The sequence below is a fragment of the Dryobates pubescens genome, chromosome Z, assembly GCF_014839835.1.
Source record: "Dryobates pubescens isolate bDryPub1 chromosome Z, bDryPub1.pri, whole genome shotgun sequence".
NCBI lineage: Eukaryota > Metazoa > Chordata > Aves > Piciformes > Picidae > Dryobates > Dryobates pubescens.
In genome coordinates, this window is record NC_071657.1 from 43,414,234 (window position 1) to 43,431,637 (window position 17,404).

General features: G+C 44.2%; 1 protein-coding gene across 1 annotated transcript in view; it reads right to left on the bottom strand.

Moving 5' to 3' along the window:
- The window catches only part of CEMIP2 (cell migration inducing hyaluronidase 2), a 55,282-nt gene that overhangs the window by 2,802 nt on the left and 35,076 nt on the right, over window positions 1-17,404 (bottom strand). The window contains exons 12-21 of the mRNA XM_054178001.1: window positions 17,172-17,260; window positions 15,818-15,949; window positions 15,303-15,338; window positions 9,961-10,116; window positions 7,115-7,292; window positions 6,407-6,622; window positions 5,660-5,868; window positions 4,930-5,115; window positions 2,262-2,481; window positions 1,632-1,730 (exon numbers count right to left, since the gene is read on the bottom strand). Of these exons, the coding sequence (XP_054033976.1) occupies window positions 1,632-1,730; window positions 2,262-2,481; window positions 4,930-5,115; window positions 5,660-5,868; window positions 6,407-6,622; window positions 7,115-7,292; window positions 9,961-10,116; window positions 15,303-15,338; window positions 15,818-15,949; window positions 17,172-17,260 (1,521 nt within the window). The remainder of the gene's footprint in view (window positions 1-1,631; window positions 1,731-2,261; window positions 2,482-4,929; window positions 5,116-5,659; window positions 5,869-6,406; window positions 6,623-7,114; window positions 7,293-9,960; window positions 10,117-15,302; window positions 15,339-15,817; window positions 15,950-17,171; window positions 17,261-17,404) is intronic.

Consider the following 17,404-nt stretch of genomic DNA (forward strand, 5'->3'; position numbering starts at 1 on the left):
AATGGGAAAAGAAAAGAGAACTTTGTTTCTTTTTTAAAGTCAACAGTGATTCTACTGCAGTCAGTATTAATCTAAATTAGACAGTGGTGTACTGATTTCTTTGCAAATACTTGCTTCTCCCTAGCATCTTCTTTGAGAAGCTTTCAAGTGGGACTTCTAAATTGCATGGGAGCCTTCAGTTCCTGACATCTACAAGGAAATGTATTTCAGGGTAACTTACTACTGCCTTCATCATTGCTCTTGCTTCAGGAAGCTAAGATACAGATGCTGCACCAAACACCTGGACCTCTTGGCAACAGTACAGTTAATCTGTCTCTGCAGCAGCCCAGTTCCAGCCCGCTCTTACTGCTCTGAATATAGCGCACATTCCTGCAGGAGTTTGCAGCTGCTGGCGTTATGCTGCTCATGTGCCATTTGTAGCTCAACAGTTTTACTCTTTCAACCTCACTAATGCACTGACATTGCAGAATGCAAACTTCAAGTTTTACGGCGTGACGGTGTCAGCTGTTACTTTGGCATCAACATGCAAGTCTGCTTCAGCATACAAATAGAAAGTCAATGTAAATTAGTTCTCATACAGCATTGTATCACTAGGCTTATCAGGACCACATCAGAAACACATCCAAGATTCTCTATGGACACTTTAGTATTTGCCATCTTCAAGGAGTTTAGAGACACTAATGGCTTGAATGACTCATCCCATTAGCCCACTCCTTTAACACAAACTGATTTCAGCAACATGTATTTAACTAAGGGGTTGTTTGTTGCATTATTTTTTTGGTGCCTGTGTTGGGGTGTGGGTTTCTTTTAGTTGGTTGCTGGTTTTGGTGGTTTTTTTGGTGGTAGTGGTGGTGGTTTTTTTCCCTATTTCAAAAATAGCCATCAGTAAATGTATCACAGTATCACAAAGGTTGGAAAAGACCCCAAGGATCATCAAGTCCAACCTGTCTCCACAGACCTCATGACTAGACCATGGCACCAAGTGCCACATCCAATCTCCTCTTGAACACCTCCAGGGATGGTGACTTCACCACCTCCCTGGGCAGCCCATTCCAATGACGAATGACTCTCTCAGTGAAGAACTTTCTCCTCACTTCGAGTCTAAACCTCCCCTAGCGCAGCTTGAGACTGTGTCCCCTTGTTCTGGTGCTGGTTGCCTGGGAGAAGAGATCAACCCCTTCCTGTCTACAACCACCTTTCAGGTAGTTGTAGAGGGCAATGAGGTCACCCCTGATCCTTCTCTTCTCCAGGCTAAACAATCCCAGCTCCCTCAGCCTCTCCTCATAGGGCTTGTGCTCAAGGCCTCTCACCAGCCTTGTTGCCCTTCTCTGGACACATTCAAGTGTCTCAATGTCTGTCTATCCATCCAGAATTCCACAGCAATCTAAAGATTTTAACCCTTACAGGTACAATTTTCTCTCCATCAGGAAACAATTCAAATACTAAAATGGAACTCTGGAACATTATTTTCTGATGTTTTACATCTGCTTTTTGACTGTTAGGGTTTTTAAACTATGAACACTCTACATTGACGTGAAGGAAAGTGAGGACAGCATCGTGTAAAGCTATATAATTGTGTTACAAACTGCTAAAAACAAAGTGTTGGAAGAAAAATCATAACAAATACTTACAGAAATAAATGCTTGCTGACCTCTACTTAGCTCTTTGTTACCATATGAATTAATCTGCACCAGGAGGTAGCTTTTATGAGGATCACTGGTGAATACCATCTGGATAGCAAACGAAATACATTAAGTACATAAATTTACATCGGAATTCCCATGCTACCAAGCAAATGCACCCATTCGTCAGTGGTACTATTTATGGTACTAGTAATGCTAATAAATACAATAATGTACAGTGCAGCCCATTTTATTCCTTATTCTCAGTATTCTTCTCAGCCTGTATAGCTACAACTGATAATGCTATGTCAAGTTCTTGCTAATAAACAGAGATCAAACAAAGAGATGGCTAGCCAATAACATAGGGATCTCTGCAGCAAAGCTATCTTACATGGAATAAAGAGAACATATGACATCAAATTCCCAATATCCATTCTCTGTAGCAGTTAAGAGTGCATGGTGGAAGAGTATTTTTCAAAGAATGACCTCCGAAATCCCTGTGCTACAAGGGACTCTCTGCCTTCAAGAACCGCTAAGTGCGGTATTCTGTACTGAAAAGCTGAAATTCTGCCTTAAAGTGAGTAGACAGCAACATTAGCTATACAGTTCATGAAAAGTTGTTGCCTTTTTTTATTTTACCTGAGTTGTGCCACATTTTGTACATGGTACAGTAGCTTTTACTGGCATCTGCTTTATGATGGTTGGTCCTTGGTAATACTTTGGGTAAGCTTTTGCCATGCAGTTACTGATCCCTTTTGTTGAATCTTTGGTCACAATCTTGATCCTTTCACATCCCTGAGATGAGCAATAACTGTGACCATCCCTATTAAATTTGGCTTGAAGAAATAAAAACAGTAATCTACACAAAGGGAGGAAAAAGAATCTAGATCAATTGCTGGGAAAACAGGTATTTATGCCACACCTTAACAGATATATTCGCTGATTTTCAGAAGCAGACAAACTACAATATTCACTTCTGCACTACCGTTCAAACTTAAAACAAAATTATTTACAGTCTACTAGAGTTAGGAAGCCTCTACAGACATATCTTTAATACCCAGCCACTAAATGAGACATCATGATAATCCCATATGCCTTGAAAAGAATAGTCACTTCTGAACTCAGTGATTTGTAGGAAACAAAAAACAAACTGCTTTAGAAGAGAACAGAACAGAATTAACCAGGTTGCGAAAGACCTTCGAGATCATCAAGTCCAACCTACCACCCAACATCATCTTATCAACAAAACCATGGCACAAAGTGTCTCATCCAGTCTCCTCTTAGACACCTCCAGTGACAGTGACTCCACCCAGTGACTCCACTGGGCAGCCTGTTGCAGAATGGCTTGCAAAGACATGGTTCTACTGAACAATGGTTTGAACAGAGCATGTAGGCCGGACTCCATCTTGTTATTTACTGCTCACAGTAAGCTAGTGTGTTGATGCAGCCAGGCCACCATGGCCTTGTAGCTGTGCTTGCAGCTGCCTGCAAAGGATAACAGGATACCAAAGCAAGGTCACTATGCCCTTACAGGCGATAACAAGTAAAGAAGAATGTAAAACAGAATTCTTGTGATTATCTCATCAGGATGGGAAAGCAGGATGTTTAACCGCAGAAGGTGGGGTCGGCAGCTAGGCTACTGTATATAAGAAGTGTCTGATGCTCAATAAAGTTGGATTTCGTGGATCATATTGATCGTTGTCGACCCCTTCTTGCGTCAGCAGCCCATTCCAATGACCAATCACTCTTTCTGAAGAATTTCTTCCTAACATCCAGCCTAAACCTCCCCTGGTGCAGCTTGTGGGCAGACTGTGTCCTCTTTTTCTGGTGCTGGTTGCCTGGGAGAAGAGACTAACCCCCACCTGGCTACAACCCCCCTTCAGGTAGTTGTAGATGGCAATAAGGTCTCCCCTGAGCCTCCTCTTCTCCAGGTTATAGAACCCCAGCTCCCTCAGCCGCTTCTCACAGGGCTTGTGCTCCAGACCCCTCACCAGCTTTGTTCCAGCAAGTCAATATCTTTCCTAAACTGAGGGGCCCAGAACAGGACACAGTACTCAAGGTGTGGCCTAACCATCTTTGATCTTTATAGATGAGGCCTTGATCTTTGTAGATGAGCAGCAGTAACTGCTTGAATATTCTGCTTCACCCACCATCACTGAATAATGTAATTGTACTGTTGTAAATGCCTGGAAATGCAATTTAGGGGAGTGGTCCTTAATGCTCACAGTACATAAACACATGTAATTCTTCTGTTATATATTTAACTGCAGCTTTTAGACAAAATAAACCTAAATATCATATCAGAAGTTCCATTCATCTGCATATTTACTACAGAGAAAGTAGCAGATAAGGGAACAAAATAAATAAGAGAACAAATTATAAAGTAAAGCTCAACACTCCCAACACACAAGTGAACATGTCCAGAGAAGGGCAACACGGCTGGTGAGAGGCCTTGAACACAAGCCCTATCAGGAGAGGCTGAGGGAGCTGGGATTGTTTAGCCTGGAGAAGAGGAGGCTCAGGGGAGACCTTATTGCTCTCTACAACTACCTGAAGAGTGGCTGTAGCCAGGAGGGGGGGTTGGTCTCTTCTCCCAGGCAACCAGGACCAGAACAAGAGGACACAGTCTCAAGCTGTGCCAGGGGAAGTTTAGGCTTGAGGTGAGGAGAAGTTCTTCACTGAGAGAGTCGTTCGTCATTGGAATGTGCTGCCCAGGGAGGTGGTGGAGTTGCCATCCCTGGAGGCGTTCAAGAGGGAACTGGACGTGGCACTTGGTGCCATGGTTTAGTCATGAAGTCTATGGTGACAGGTTGGACTTGATGATCTTTGAGGTCTCTTCCAACCTTGGTGAGTCTGTGATTCTGTGACATATGTAGGACTTAATTTATTCAAATTTGGTGGTATCTTAAGTCTCTCAGAAAGACCTCAGTGGCCTTTCAGACATACTTTTCAATGAGATGAGGACTCCTAAGTACTTTTGAGAAGGCTGAAAATAGATCAGGGTTTTTAAAAAGTATATTCTTAGAGTGTTTTTGGAAAAGAAACTTCTTGGAAGCTTCCAGAATTTTCAGTTTAACATAGTTGTATACATTTTCTTTGATGATGCCCTTAGAAAGGTATTTCAGTGATAACCACTGTGTTTTGGAGATAAGAGCCACATTAAGTATTCTTTCAAAAAAACTCTGAGCTCCTTCACAACAGCTTTCCTCTTATGCAGGCATTTCAATCAGCTGATTTTAAGACTACCAAACTGGATATTTTGAAATTAAATAACATCTTTCAACAGGGTCAAATTACAAGGAGTTACCCAGTACTGTTGTCAAAGTAAAACTTCTTGTCTGATCGATTCTTTTCAAGCTCTGCCATTGAAGATGCAGGGGTGTAGCGCTCCACCTTGTTTGACAGAGCAGATGACCGTCTTTGAAAGGTTTCCATTACTATAGCAAAATCTGTATTTCCTTGATAGCAAAGACCAACACGAATCCAGTCATTTCTGAAATAGAATGTACGATTCACTGTAGGAACAATTTTGATCACAATACACAAACATATCACTCAATCCCCCTAAAAAACAGGAACACCAAAAAATCTCCCAAGCCCTCAAACAGAAGAACTCTCTCTTCCTCTCTACACAAGTACTTCATTAAATGTTACAGCAATTTTGATACTTTCAGAATATATTTTTTTTTACATTTTATGCATTTAAAAAGTTCATCTGACAACAAAATCAAGGATGTTAAATTTTTCAGCTTCAGTTCTGCGCAAATTCACTATTTGCTCATTTTCTTCTCTGAAGTATTTTCCTTAAAGACACTGTACTGGACAAAAAATTAACTTTAAGTGTAGGTCTACCACTTAATTTCTTGCTTGGATGCTTGAGAATTTGCAATTTTGAAAAAAAAAAAAAAAAGCAAGCCCAAACAAAGCAACCCAAGATCCAGCCTGGCTGAGAGCTGCAAACTCACACATGTTAATTCTGGAGTACATTACCTTGGTTATTGCCTTACATTCACAGACATGAAAGAAAATAAACATACTTGTTGAAGTTAATGAGATAAAGATAGGTGACATTTGGAGCTTTTCCATTCCAATGTATTGTGTAGCCCTTTTGAAGCATCACTACTGGCTGATACTGTTGAAAGACAGCTCTCTGGTTAATACCCCGAAGAACCATGGGATTGGCTGGGTACTCATCTCGTACAATCATCATAGAAAGATGCTGTCCATTCCAGGTTTGGACATAAACCTATGTAATATTAAGGAGGATGACAGGAAAAAGAGAAAATTTGAGCATCACAAAAAGGAAGAAAAGGGGTAAAGAATAAAGATTGAACAGTACATTATTAGCCAAATGATGTTAAGTTATGCAATACAAATAGCTCTTGAAAAAGAGCACTATTTGAAAAACTATTGTAGATTTTGGTGGGCTTTACAAACAAAACCAACAACAGAACCACAAAAAACCAAAACAAAACAAAAACAAGTGAGGGAGGGCAGGGAAAAAGGATGAAATTGAAGTCCCCTTAAAACTTGCTCTGTTTAAAACCAACCAGACAGAATTTCAGTGGAAGAAAACACCCCCAATCCAACATGTTTCAGCAGACAGGGCCACAAATAGAACTATCATACATACACATTTGGTTTTATCTTGTAGCATCTAATACTAAATTCCCTGTTCATATACCAAAGGAAACACGATACGCTCAGCTTACACCGATTACATTCCCCTTGCCACACCAAATTTTTCTTATTCGCCCCAAACAGAAAGATGCAAGAGTACTAGCCTGTGCATACGTCCCACTGCACACCACTCCACTCCATTCTGTAATGTTAATGCATTTTGGGTGTTGAATCAAGTAGTTATCCATTCTGCCCACATAGGTATCTTTGTAGTCAGTCACTGAACCATCTAGGTCATGAAATATTGAGGTCTTGTCACCATCCAGATCTCCTTCTTCAAACCAGGGTCCAGGTTTTCCAAAGAAGGCTTTCAAAGAAACCTGGAAGCCACAAACATTTATTTATTCCCCCCTCCAGGCAGAGCACAGACTAGTATTTGCATGCCCGCACAAACACAGAAATTCAACAAAGATCATTAAAAGCCTTATGGCAAGGACAACGGAATCTTTCAAAACAGACATTTTGATTTTTACTAGTGGGCTCAGGATAGCTCTTGCTTCTAAAGTGTCAATATTTTCAACTAAAATTCCCTTACTATAGAGAGAACGAACCATACAAATATAAATGTCCTTTCAGCTTTACATTTAGCAATGAAAGTGATCGTTACTGCTATGTATCCTACATCTCCCTTGGAAAATTGTTTTGACTGGGAGACAAAGGACATACCATGGATGACTTCCAGCCAAGAGAGAAACTCTAGAGTAGGGATGCATGGAAAAGATGACCTCGGGCCTTTGGACATTTACTTTACATACAGCAACAAGAGAAGAAAGCTAATTGCAAGAATAAAAGAAACCTTGCAGCAAACTTACATTTGGACCAAATTTCACAAGAGAAATATTGTTTTTCGGTGTCATCTGCCATTGATTTTTCATCAAGAATCCAACTGCACTGGTAAATCTGTCCAGAGTTGGCACAAAGTTTTTGAATGTGCACTTAGTAAGATGGATAGGTCCATCATAAATTTGAAATCCTCTGATAGGAAATGTCCTGTTAATGCAAGCAAATATTTATAGCATCCTGTAACAAAACCCACGATAAGCCTTAATCTATATCATAAATACATTTCCTTGCTGAGGAATTAAGAAAACAACATTAAGAGAATTACTCACAGGGAGATCTCAGTAAAGAGCAGAAACAAGAATCTCCTTATCTAGCGAGTCAAAAACTCCCCCATCTTCTGAGTTTTCTTGTTACAAGAGCTATCGCTGTCCACTCACAAATCATAAACTATTAGGGCTGGGAAAGGAAGCTGGTACTCTGACTCACAATTGTCCCAAGAATGTCCTCACTGAGCCTGGTTTTTCCCTCTTCCCCCTTTGAAATTAGTTTAAAGACCTATCAATCAGCCTTGCCAGTTCTTGTCCCAGGATTGTTTTTCCTCTTAGAGACAAGCATTTTCTATCTGTAGTCAGCAGGCCTGGGGTCTTTTAGAGTAGCCTGTGATCAAAGAACCCAGGATCCTGCTGTTAACACCAGTCCCACAGCCAGTCATTAATCTGCTGGATTTTCATGTTTATGCTGTCATCAGGCATAGCCAGTGGGAGGACAGAAGCAAATACTACTTGTGGTCCTGACCATTCATCCCAGGGCTCTGAAGTCCTTCTTCATTGATCTCAAAAACTTCTTTTTGAAATTTCATCATTGCCTACTTGGAAAACCATCAATGGGTAGTAGTCAGTTGGGTGGACCAGGGTAGGAAGTTTTCTCACTATGTCCTTGACCCTGGCCCCAGGAGGCTCTAACGAGAGGATCAGGTCCTCATAGAGGACCCTCAGAAGTGAGTGCCCGATGACAAGCACCCGTCTTTTCCTCTCAACTGCTGATGTTTTGCCAGTAGGTTTGCTCACTCCTAGCCCCTCTGAACGATGTAAACTAGACAAGCTTTCATAGCTGCTGTTAGTTGGTTTCACTTTTATTGGTGAAAATAGGTTCACTAACAGCAAACCTGTTATACAGGGGCACCTGAGGGGGTTCAGTGGCTTTTGGGGTGCCACACCTGGTGTACTTGGGAGGAATTTGTCTCCACTGAACTCCAGCTTCCAAGTCATTCTGATTGGGAAGCTGGCAAGAGAGGAGGGACCACTTGGCATCCTGACTACTGCATGGCTGATGGGACTGTTTGAGGGACAGAAGAGTCTGATTCTGCCAGTCCAGCTCCCTCACACCCTCCCTAATAGTCCACAGCCTTTCAACTTCTTCCTTCAGCTCAGAGAGAGAAGCTGGCTCAGGGGCAGGGGGACAAGCTGCTCCACACAGTGTGCTGCCTTGCGCTGGTCCTGCCTCAGTGAGCAGAGCAAGGCTGAGGCTGAGATCACAGCTCATGGGCTGCTGCAGCAGTCTCCGCCCATGCCGTGCCTGCCCCTCATGAGGGAAAAGCTGGCTCAGGGGAGCAGGGGATGTGCCGCTCGTGACTGTGAGGAGCAGCTGATACACCAGAAGGTCATGCTGCCATTCAGACGGACCTCAGCTGGAGAAATGGGTGATAGGAACCTCAAAAAGCTCAACACAAGGAAGTGCAAAGTCATGCACCTAGGGAGGAACAACCCTATGCACTAAGGACCTACAGGTCCTGGCAGAAACTAAGCTGACCATAAGCCAATGGTATGTTCTTGCTACAATGGACAATGGTAGCCAGGGCTGTGCTTGGAAGGCAGATTTGTTGCCAACAGATTGAGGGAAGCGATTCTTCCCATCTCTTCAGCACTTGTGAAGCCACATCTAAAGTACTTGTCAAGAGAGATGTAGAACTACTCGATAGAGTCCAATGAAGGGCCACAAAGACGATTAAGTGACTGGAGTACCTCCCACAGAAGGAAGCATTGGGACGCCCCAGACTGCAGCAGAGAAGGCTCAGGTGAGAACCTCATCTATGTACAAGAACCTCTGAAAGAAGGGTCAAAGCAGATGGAGCCAGGCTCTTTCCAGTGGTGCATGATGACAGGACAGGGGGCAATAGGCACAAGCTGAAAACCAGGAGATTCCTCATGAACATAATAAGAAAGATTTTCACTTTGAGGATGGCAAAGTACCAGTACAGGTTACCCAGTAAGGTTGTGATCTCCATCCCTGGACATATTCTAAACCTATGTGAACACAGTCCTATACAATCAGATCTACGTAGCTCTTCTTGAGCAGGGGAGCTGGACAAGATGACCTCCAGAGGTGCCCTCCAACCTCAGCTGTTCTAGAATTCTGCTCAGCTAGGTTGAACACTACATGTATCACCATTACATTAACTTCTTTCCTCTAAATGGCTAAGCAGGGAAAAAAGCACCCTTCTTTCCTGTTCTTTCCTGTTGCACAAGCTTTATAACAAGGCACTGCTAGAGATTGGTATTTGACTGTAGCCCCTAGTCCTAAACTAACCCTTGAAATTCTATTATCCAAGCTATCCTTCTCTCTTCCAGGCCCAAATCTTGTTTACGACTGTTTCATTAAAGCAGGATAACTCAAATCACTACAGAATAGTGACCTGTGTTAGCACCTGATGAAAACTGGTTCAGCAAAATACAAGAGTGATGCAGCTGAACACAAAGAGTGCACACCTTCAAACAGAGTCCTAATCTCTCACAGCTCAAGCAACAAGAGCATTAACATCTGCTACAGAGAACATTTTGTGTCTGATTTCTACTTCCTTCAGTCATAACCTACTCACCGATTTCTAGGCAGAGTGCGCATCTTGCTGTCTATCCCTCCAGCTCCCGCGTATTTATTCTGGCCACCTGGAAACCCGTAATTCTTGCTCTCACCTATGAACAACGACTCAGATATCTTCTGGCTGGCACCTTCATCATTTGGGAAGCTCCCATCACTAAAAAAGCAACATCAGAAATAATCTGTTAGCCAAGACTTTCCAGCACATAAACATACGCGAGGTCGGCGGGAATCGTCTCTTCGCGCCGCTGGGGCTTGTGATTGCTACGTCACCCCCGGCTGATTTAAACGCGGTTTGCAGCCACGCGCGAGGGCTCCATTCGTCGGGCAGCCGTGCCGGGACCGCACCGGGACCTGCAGCCACCGGGGACCGTCCGACTCTCTCCTGTTGGGGCCGCCGGAGCTGAGAACGTCCCCTGAGCACGCCGCAAGGTCGGCGGGAATCGTCTCTTCGCGCCGCTGGGGCTCGTGATTGCTACGTCACCCCTGGCTGATTTAAATGCGCTTTACTGCCGCGCGCGAGGGTCCATTCGTCGGGCAGCTGCATTGTCACGGTTTCGCTACTTTTTTTTTTTTTTTTTTTTTTTTTTTTTTTCTTTTTCTTCCTAGTGGGTGCTGTGGTCAGGGACAATCATGGCAGTAACTCGTAGCAAAAACTCCCTAAAAAAGTCAGTGTCGACCCAGACTGAGGAAGAACACAAGCAGGTAGCTGTCCAGGTATCTGGCTGTAGAGAGTGCTGGAGCCTGGCTCTTGAGATGCAGAGTAGTAGGGGTAACTCTTGCATAAGGTGTGAGCAGATTGACTACCTACTTAATCTGGTGGCCAGACTAAAGGATGAGGTTGCTAGTCTTAAAAGTGTAAAGGAATGTAGGGAAGAGATGAACATGAAGAGGAAAGAGATAAACCAGAGGGGGAAAGATATGAACAAGAGTAAGCAGGCTCTGCAGGCTCCCACAGCAGAGGCTGGTTACCCAAAAAGCAGAGGGGAATGGACACAAGTTCCTCTCAAAAGACACAAGGTTAAACCTCCTTGCCTTCCCACACCTTCCCCGCTGCTCTTGAAAAACAGGTATGGGGCACTGGAGATCGAGGGTGAGGTGGTCCTGTTACCAGAGGACACACCATCTGGGGTTCTCCCTGAGGCTAAAGAGCCTAAGGGTAAACAACCTAAGGTCAAACGGCCTAAGGCAAAACAGCCTGAGGTTAAACAACCCTCCCCTGGCATCAGGACCTGCTCCCTCAAAAAAAAGAGGAGGGTAATTGTTATTGGCGATTCACTTCTGAGGGGAATGGAGGGCCCCATTTGTCGGCCAGACCCATCTCATAGGGAACTCTGTTGTCTCCCTGGAGCCCAAATTAATGATGTTACCAGAAGGCTACCCAGGCTGGTACAGCCTTCTGACTATTATCCTTTGCTACTTATGCAGATAGGGAATGATGATGTTGTAGTCAGAACTCCCAGGGCTATCAAAAATTATTTCAGGGCCCTGGGAGATCTGGTTGAGGGGTCAGGTGCTCAAATAATTTTTTCCTCAATACCCTTAGTTGAAGGAGGGAATACCACAAGGAACAGGACAGCAGCCATAATCAACAAGTGGCTTAGAGGCTGGTGCAGACAAAAGAATTTTGGGTTTTTTGATCTTGGTAAAATTTCTACTGCACCAGGCCACCTGGCAACAGATGGAGTACATCTGTCCCAAAGAAGAGGAAAGGTCACAGTATATGAGAATGGCCTATCCCCCAAAGGTAAAAAGATTCTGGGGAGGGAACTGGCAGCTCTCATTGACAGGGCTTTAAACTAGTTTCGAAGGGGGAAGGGGCTGAAACTAGTCCCCTCAGGCAAGAGTCTGGGGGCAGTAAGCCAGGGTCAGAGGCCAAACCAGCAGCCCAGCTGAGGTGCATGTACACTAATGCACGAAGCATGGGAAACAAACAAGAGGAGCTGGAAGCCTTGTTGCAGCAGGAAAGTTATGACGTAGTTGCCATCACGGAGACGTGGTGGGATAGCTCACATGACTGGAGTGCTGCAATTGATGGCTACAGGCTCTTCAGGAGAGATAGACAAGAAAGAAGGGGTGGAGGGGTGGCCCTGTACATCAGGGAGGCACTAGATGCCATTGAGCTAGAGATTAGGGACAATCAGGTTGAATGCTTGTGGGCAAGAATTAGAGGGAAGACCGGTAGGGCAGACATCCTGGTTGGAGTCTGTTATAGACCACCCAACCAGGAGGATGATGTCGACGAAGCATTCTATAGACAGCTTAAGGCTGTCTCAAGATCTCCTGACCTTGTCCTTATGGGCGACTTCAACCTGCCTGACATCTGCTGGGATCTCAACACAGTAGAGAGGAGACAGTCTAGGAGGTTCTTAGAGTGCATGGAGGACAGCTTCTTATCCCAGGTGCTGCGTGAGCCTACCAGGGGCAAGGCTATGCTTGACCTCCTCTTCACCAACAGGGAAGGGCTGGTGGGTGATGTGGTGGTCGGAGGCTGTTTAGGGGCCAGCGACCATGAAATAATTGAATTTTCGGTATTTGGTCAAACTAAGAGGGGCAGCAAGAAGACCTCCACTCTGGACTTCCGGAGGGCGGACTTCAGGTTGCTCAAGGAAATAATTCAGAGGGTTCCTTGGGAGAAAGCCCTTAAAAATAAAGGGGTCCAGGAGGGCTGGACCTGCTTCAAGGAAGAACTCTTGAAGGCACAGGAGCAGGCTGTGCCAGTGTGCCGGAAGAGGAGCCGCCGGGGCAGACGGCCAGCCTGACTGTGTAATGAACTTTTAACAGAACTAAGGGGAAAAAAGAGGGTGTATCATCTTTGGAAGAAAGGTGAGGCAACCCATGGAATGTTTAAAGATGTTGCTAGGGCATGTAGGAGGAAAATTAGGGAGGCAAAAGCACATTTGGAACTTAAACTGGCCTCTGATGTGAAGGACAACAAAAAGTCCTTCTATAAATATATTAATAGCAAGAGGAAGGGCAGGGACAACCTCCACTCCTTGGTTGACATGGAGGGAAATGTTGTATCACAGGATGAGGAAAAGGCAGAGGTACTTAACACCTTCTTTGCCTCAATTTTTACTAGCGGGAAAGAACGTCTACCAGACAGCTGGCCTGCAGAGCTGGCAGAAGGAGCCAGGGAGCTGCATAGTTTCCCTGTGTTCCAAGAGCAAGTGATAGGAGCTCTCCTCAGCAGCTTAGACCCCCACAAGTCCATGGGACCAGATGGGATCCATCCTAGAGTGCTGAGAGAGCTGGCAGATGAGCTGGCCAAGCCACTCTCCATGATTTTTCATCAGTCCTGGCTCACTGGAGAAATCTCAGATGACTGGAAGCTGGCCAACGTGGTACCCATCCACAAGAAGGGCCGGTTGGATGAGCCAGGGAATTACAGGCCTGTCAGCCTGACCTCAGTGCCAGGAAAGATTATGGAGCAGGTCATCCTGAGTGCAATCACACAACACTTAGAGGATGGCCAAGGGATCAGGCCCAGCCAGCATGGGTTTAGGAAGGGCAGGTCCTGCCTGACCAACCTGATCTCCTTCTATGATCAGGTGACCCGCCTGGTGGATGTGGGCAGGCCTGTGGATGTAGTCTACCTGGACCTCAGCAAGGCCTTTGACACCGTTCCCCATAGCAAACTCCTGGCCAAGCTGTCGGCCCATGGCTTGGATGGGAGCACACTGCGATGGGTTAGGAACTGGCTGGAGGGCCGAGCCCAGAGAGTGGTGGTGAATGGTGCCACATCCAGCTGGCAGCCAGTCACCAGTGGTGTGCCCCAGGGATCAGTACTGGGCCCCATGCTCTTTAACATCTTTATTGATGATCTGGACGAGGGCATCGAGTCCATCATCAGTAAATTTGCTGACGACACCAAGCTGGGGGCAGGAGTTGATCTGCTGGAGGGTAGAGAGGCTCTGCAGAGGGACCTCGACAGGCTGGGCAGATGGGCAGAGTCCAACGGCATGAGATTTAACACATCCAAGTGCCGGGTTCTGCACATTGGCCACAACAACCCCATGCAGAGCTACAGGCTGGGGTCAGAGTGGCTGGAGAGCAGTCAGGCTGAGAGGGACCTGGGGGTGCTGGTCGACGGTAGACTGAACATGAGCTTGCAGTGTGCCCAGGCAGCTAAGAGGGCCAATGGCATCCTGGCCTGCATCAGGAACAGTGTGGCCAGCAGGAGCAGGGAGGTCATTCTGCCCCTGTACACTGCACTGGTTAGGCCGCACCTCGAGTACTGTGTCCAGTTCTGGGCCCCTCAGTTTAGGAAGGATGTTGACTTGCTGGAACGTGTCCAGAGAAGAGCAACAAAGTTGGTGAGGGGTTTGGAACATAAGCCCTACGAGGAGAGGCTGAGGGAGCTGGGGTTGCTTAGCCTGGAGAAGAGGAGACTCAGGGGTGACCTTATTACTCTCTACAACTACCTGAAGGGAGGTTGTAGACAGACGGATATTGGTCTCTTCTCCCAGGCAAGCAGTACCAGAACAAGAGGACAAAGTCTCAGGCTGCGTCAGGGGAGGTTCAGGCTGGATGTTAGAAAAAAGTTCTATACAGAAAGAGTGATTGCACATTGGAATGGGCTGCCTGGGGAGGTGGTGGAGTCGCCATCACTGGAGGTTTTTAGGAGGAGACTTGACGGGGTGCTTGGTGCCGTGGGTTAGTTGTTTGGGCGGTGTTGGATTGGTTGATGGGTTGGACGCGATGATCTTGAAGGTCTCTTCCAACCTGGTTTATTCTATGTATTCTATACCAAGGCATAGTCCTACTTTTAACATTGTAACAGTCCTCCTAAAGCAGAGCAGTCTAGACTTAGTCTACAATACATAGAATAATATTCTTAACCATTAACAGTATCACAGACTAACCCAAACATCAGCAGAGAGCTGTGCACTACATTGTCTATCTTCAGAGTGCAGCACTTTCTTTTACAGCTTATTTTCACAGTCCAAGAATCAGTCTGTAGTAACTGCCATATCATGCAGCACAACAACAGCAATTTTGGCTGCTCAGTATTTTTTATTAGAAAGAAGACTCTGCTCTACTTAGTCTCAACAGTTCAGAAGAAAAATCAAAACTGTCCAAGGAGTCATAAGGCCACAAAACACCCTGGATAAACAGGTATTCACCCTTCTGGCAAAGACACAGCAAACCATGGTAAAAACCAAGCACAGACTGACTGAAGTGCAAGCTTTGGAAAATCATCTATAGCACCAGAAATTGAACCAAGCCCCAAAACTTAGCTATAGCCTTATGGACGTATTGCTATTAACTTTAATAGATGGATGTATGTGCGCTAAGCTTCTAGGCAAGAAAAAGCAGAATGGGTTAACAGAAAGTACTTACCTAGCAAATGTCAAACCTATTCCATTGTCTGCAAACCTGTAAGAAATTTTAAAGCTTCAGTTATGTTTGCTGATTATCCTACAATAAAGTACTGTAAGAGCACATTCTACTGTGTACCAAAGAAAGCCTAAGTTTTCTGTTAATGGAATTTAGAACTACCACCTCCTTAACAGCTTGTATAAAAATGTTGCTGCTAAAAAAAAATTCCAGTAATTTTTTTACATATTTCAACATGAGAGCTTAGTGGAAACCATTCATACCCCAGTACAAAGGTACTGTCTCTACCAATGTAGACTTATTACATAGTTTCTTTTTGCCATTTAAAGCAGATTCTTACATAGTAACAGAGTCTCATTTAAAGTAGTGGGGTGGTGTGAAAATGGTTCAAGATATTGCAAAGTTCCTTGAGTTAAGCATCAGTGTTCTCTTATAACCCTTTTGTAATGCTCTTTCCTAAATAAAGCTTTATAGTAAGCTTCTTAACACCATGCAGCTGTTTGCTTTGCAATACCTACCCAGAGTTTTGAATGAGGACGTCTCCTCCTCTGACCCAGGCCCCATGATCATTGTTTTTGAAAGAGATTAATCTGTCAATAACGGCAGCAACTCGGGGCTTTTCAGGGTCTGCATCTTGATGAGGACGAAACCTGGGACAGATAAAACCCCAAATACTCAATGTAAGAATACTGTTGTTTTACATATGTCATGTATGTTGGGATGAAAGAGCCTGAAATATGTATGTCCTTATCCTGATCAACTTGGACACTAATTTGGATCTCCCATGCCTACCCCTGAGAGAGAAGGGGAAGAAATTCAGTATTTGGTTTTCACAGTCTCAGTCACCTCAATTAACACCTAAACTCCTTCAGTTTGTGTTCATGTACAATGAGCAGTGGCCTTACAGTTACAGCATTTCATTGTTTCTTTGGGTGCTATGAAACACAACCCCATCTCATGCAATGAGTTTCTCTTATCCTCTGTTGATGCCCTGTCAACACACAAAACGTTCTCATAGGGCATTTTGCCTCTCACACTTTCCTCTTGACTGCCTGTTATGACTGAGGTAATCCACATGGGTTTTATGGGTTTTCTGTGAAAACTTCAAAGTAGTGAGTTCAAATTATATAGAGTTTGAGTATCACCAGATTTGGGAACTTTCCTCTTTGCAACTATCACCTAACTATCCTCAACCTAAATACAGGTCAATCAGAAATAAAGATAACTTAAGAACTATATTTTCAGTCTTAATGCTTAGGTGGCACAATAAAATGTTGATGCCTACAGTTACCCAATACTGTCACTTGATGTTCTAGACAACCTGAAATTTTCCAAGACTCTCCTTTATTTTCTCTCTCTTTGTAAACAACAGAAAACATAGTTGATTGTACTACCTCTGCAAATAGTCTTCAGTAAAACTGTATCACTGAGCTATGATGTCCAAGTCCAGAAGGTGCATCAGGAAGCACTTAGCAGTAAGAAAGGCAAGTCAATGTACTACTGTACTCTGTTAAGCCTTTTTCCAAGAATCACTGAAAACTCAGTTGCAAGATTTTAAAAATACTTTACTTTTAGCAGGAATTCCAGAAAATACTTTGAGCATGACAGTAAAATCTGTTTAAAATGAAGTCTCGCAAGAGGCTGGAAAGTGCTCTGATCAAGGGCTCAGAATAGATGCCCAACTCCTTTAAGGCACACCATGCTCCACTGTTTCCCAAAATAGCAGGAAAAAAGCCCCTGCATATATGAACTTGGTTTTTAGTTATTTATAAATAATTACATTGTTTAAGAAAGTGTTCTTTCTTATGTTAAGGTAAGGGCAATCTCAGAACTTTGCCTTTTTTCACTCAATTGAAAGACAGTATCCTTTACCTTGCATTGTTGTCCAAACAAAGATATTCTCTGGGATCATCAACGCTCGCATTAGTTGTTTTAACACCCTTATCAATAAACAAACCAGCCTGAAACAAGTAAGGAAAGAAAATCCGTATTATCCAAAATTACAGACCAAGCAAACACTAGGTTTCTAAAACTTAAGGTTTACAACACATTCAATACATGTATCAGAAACTCAGGACTCTCAGTTTGGCCTTACTGACATATTA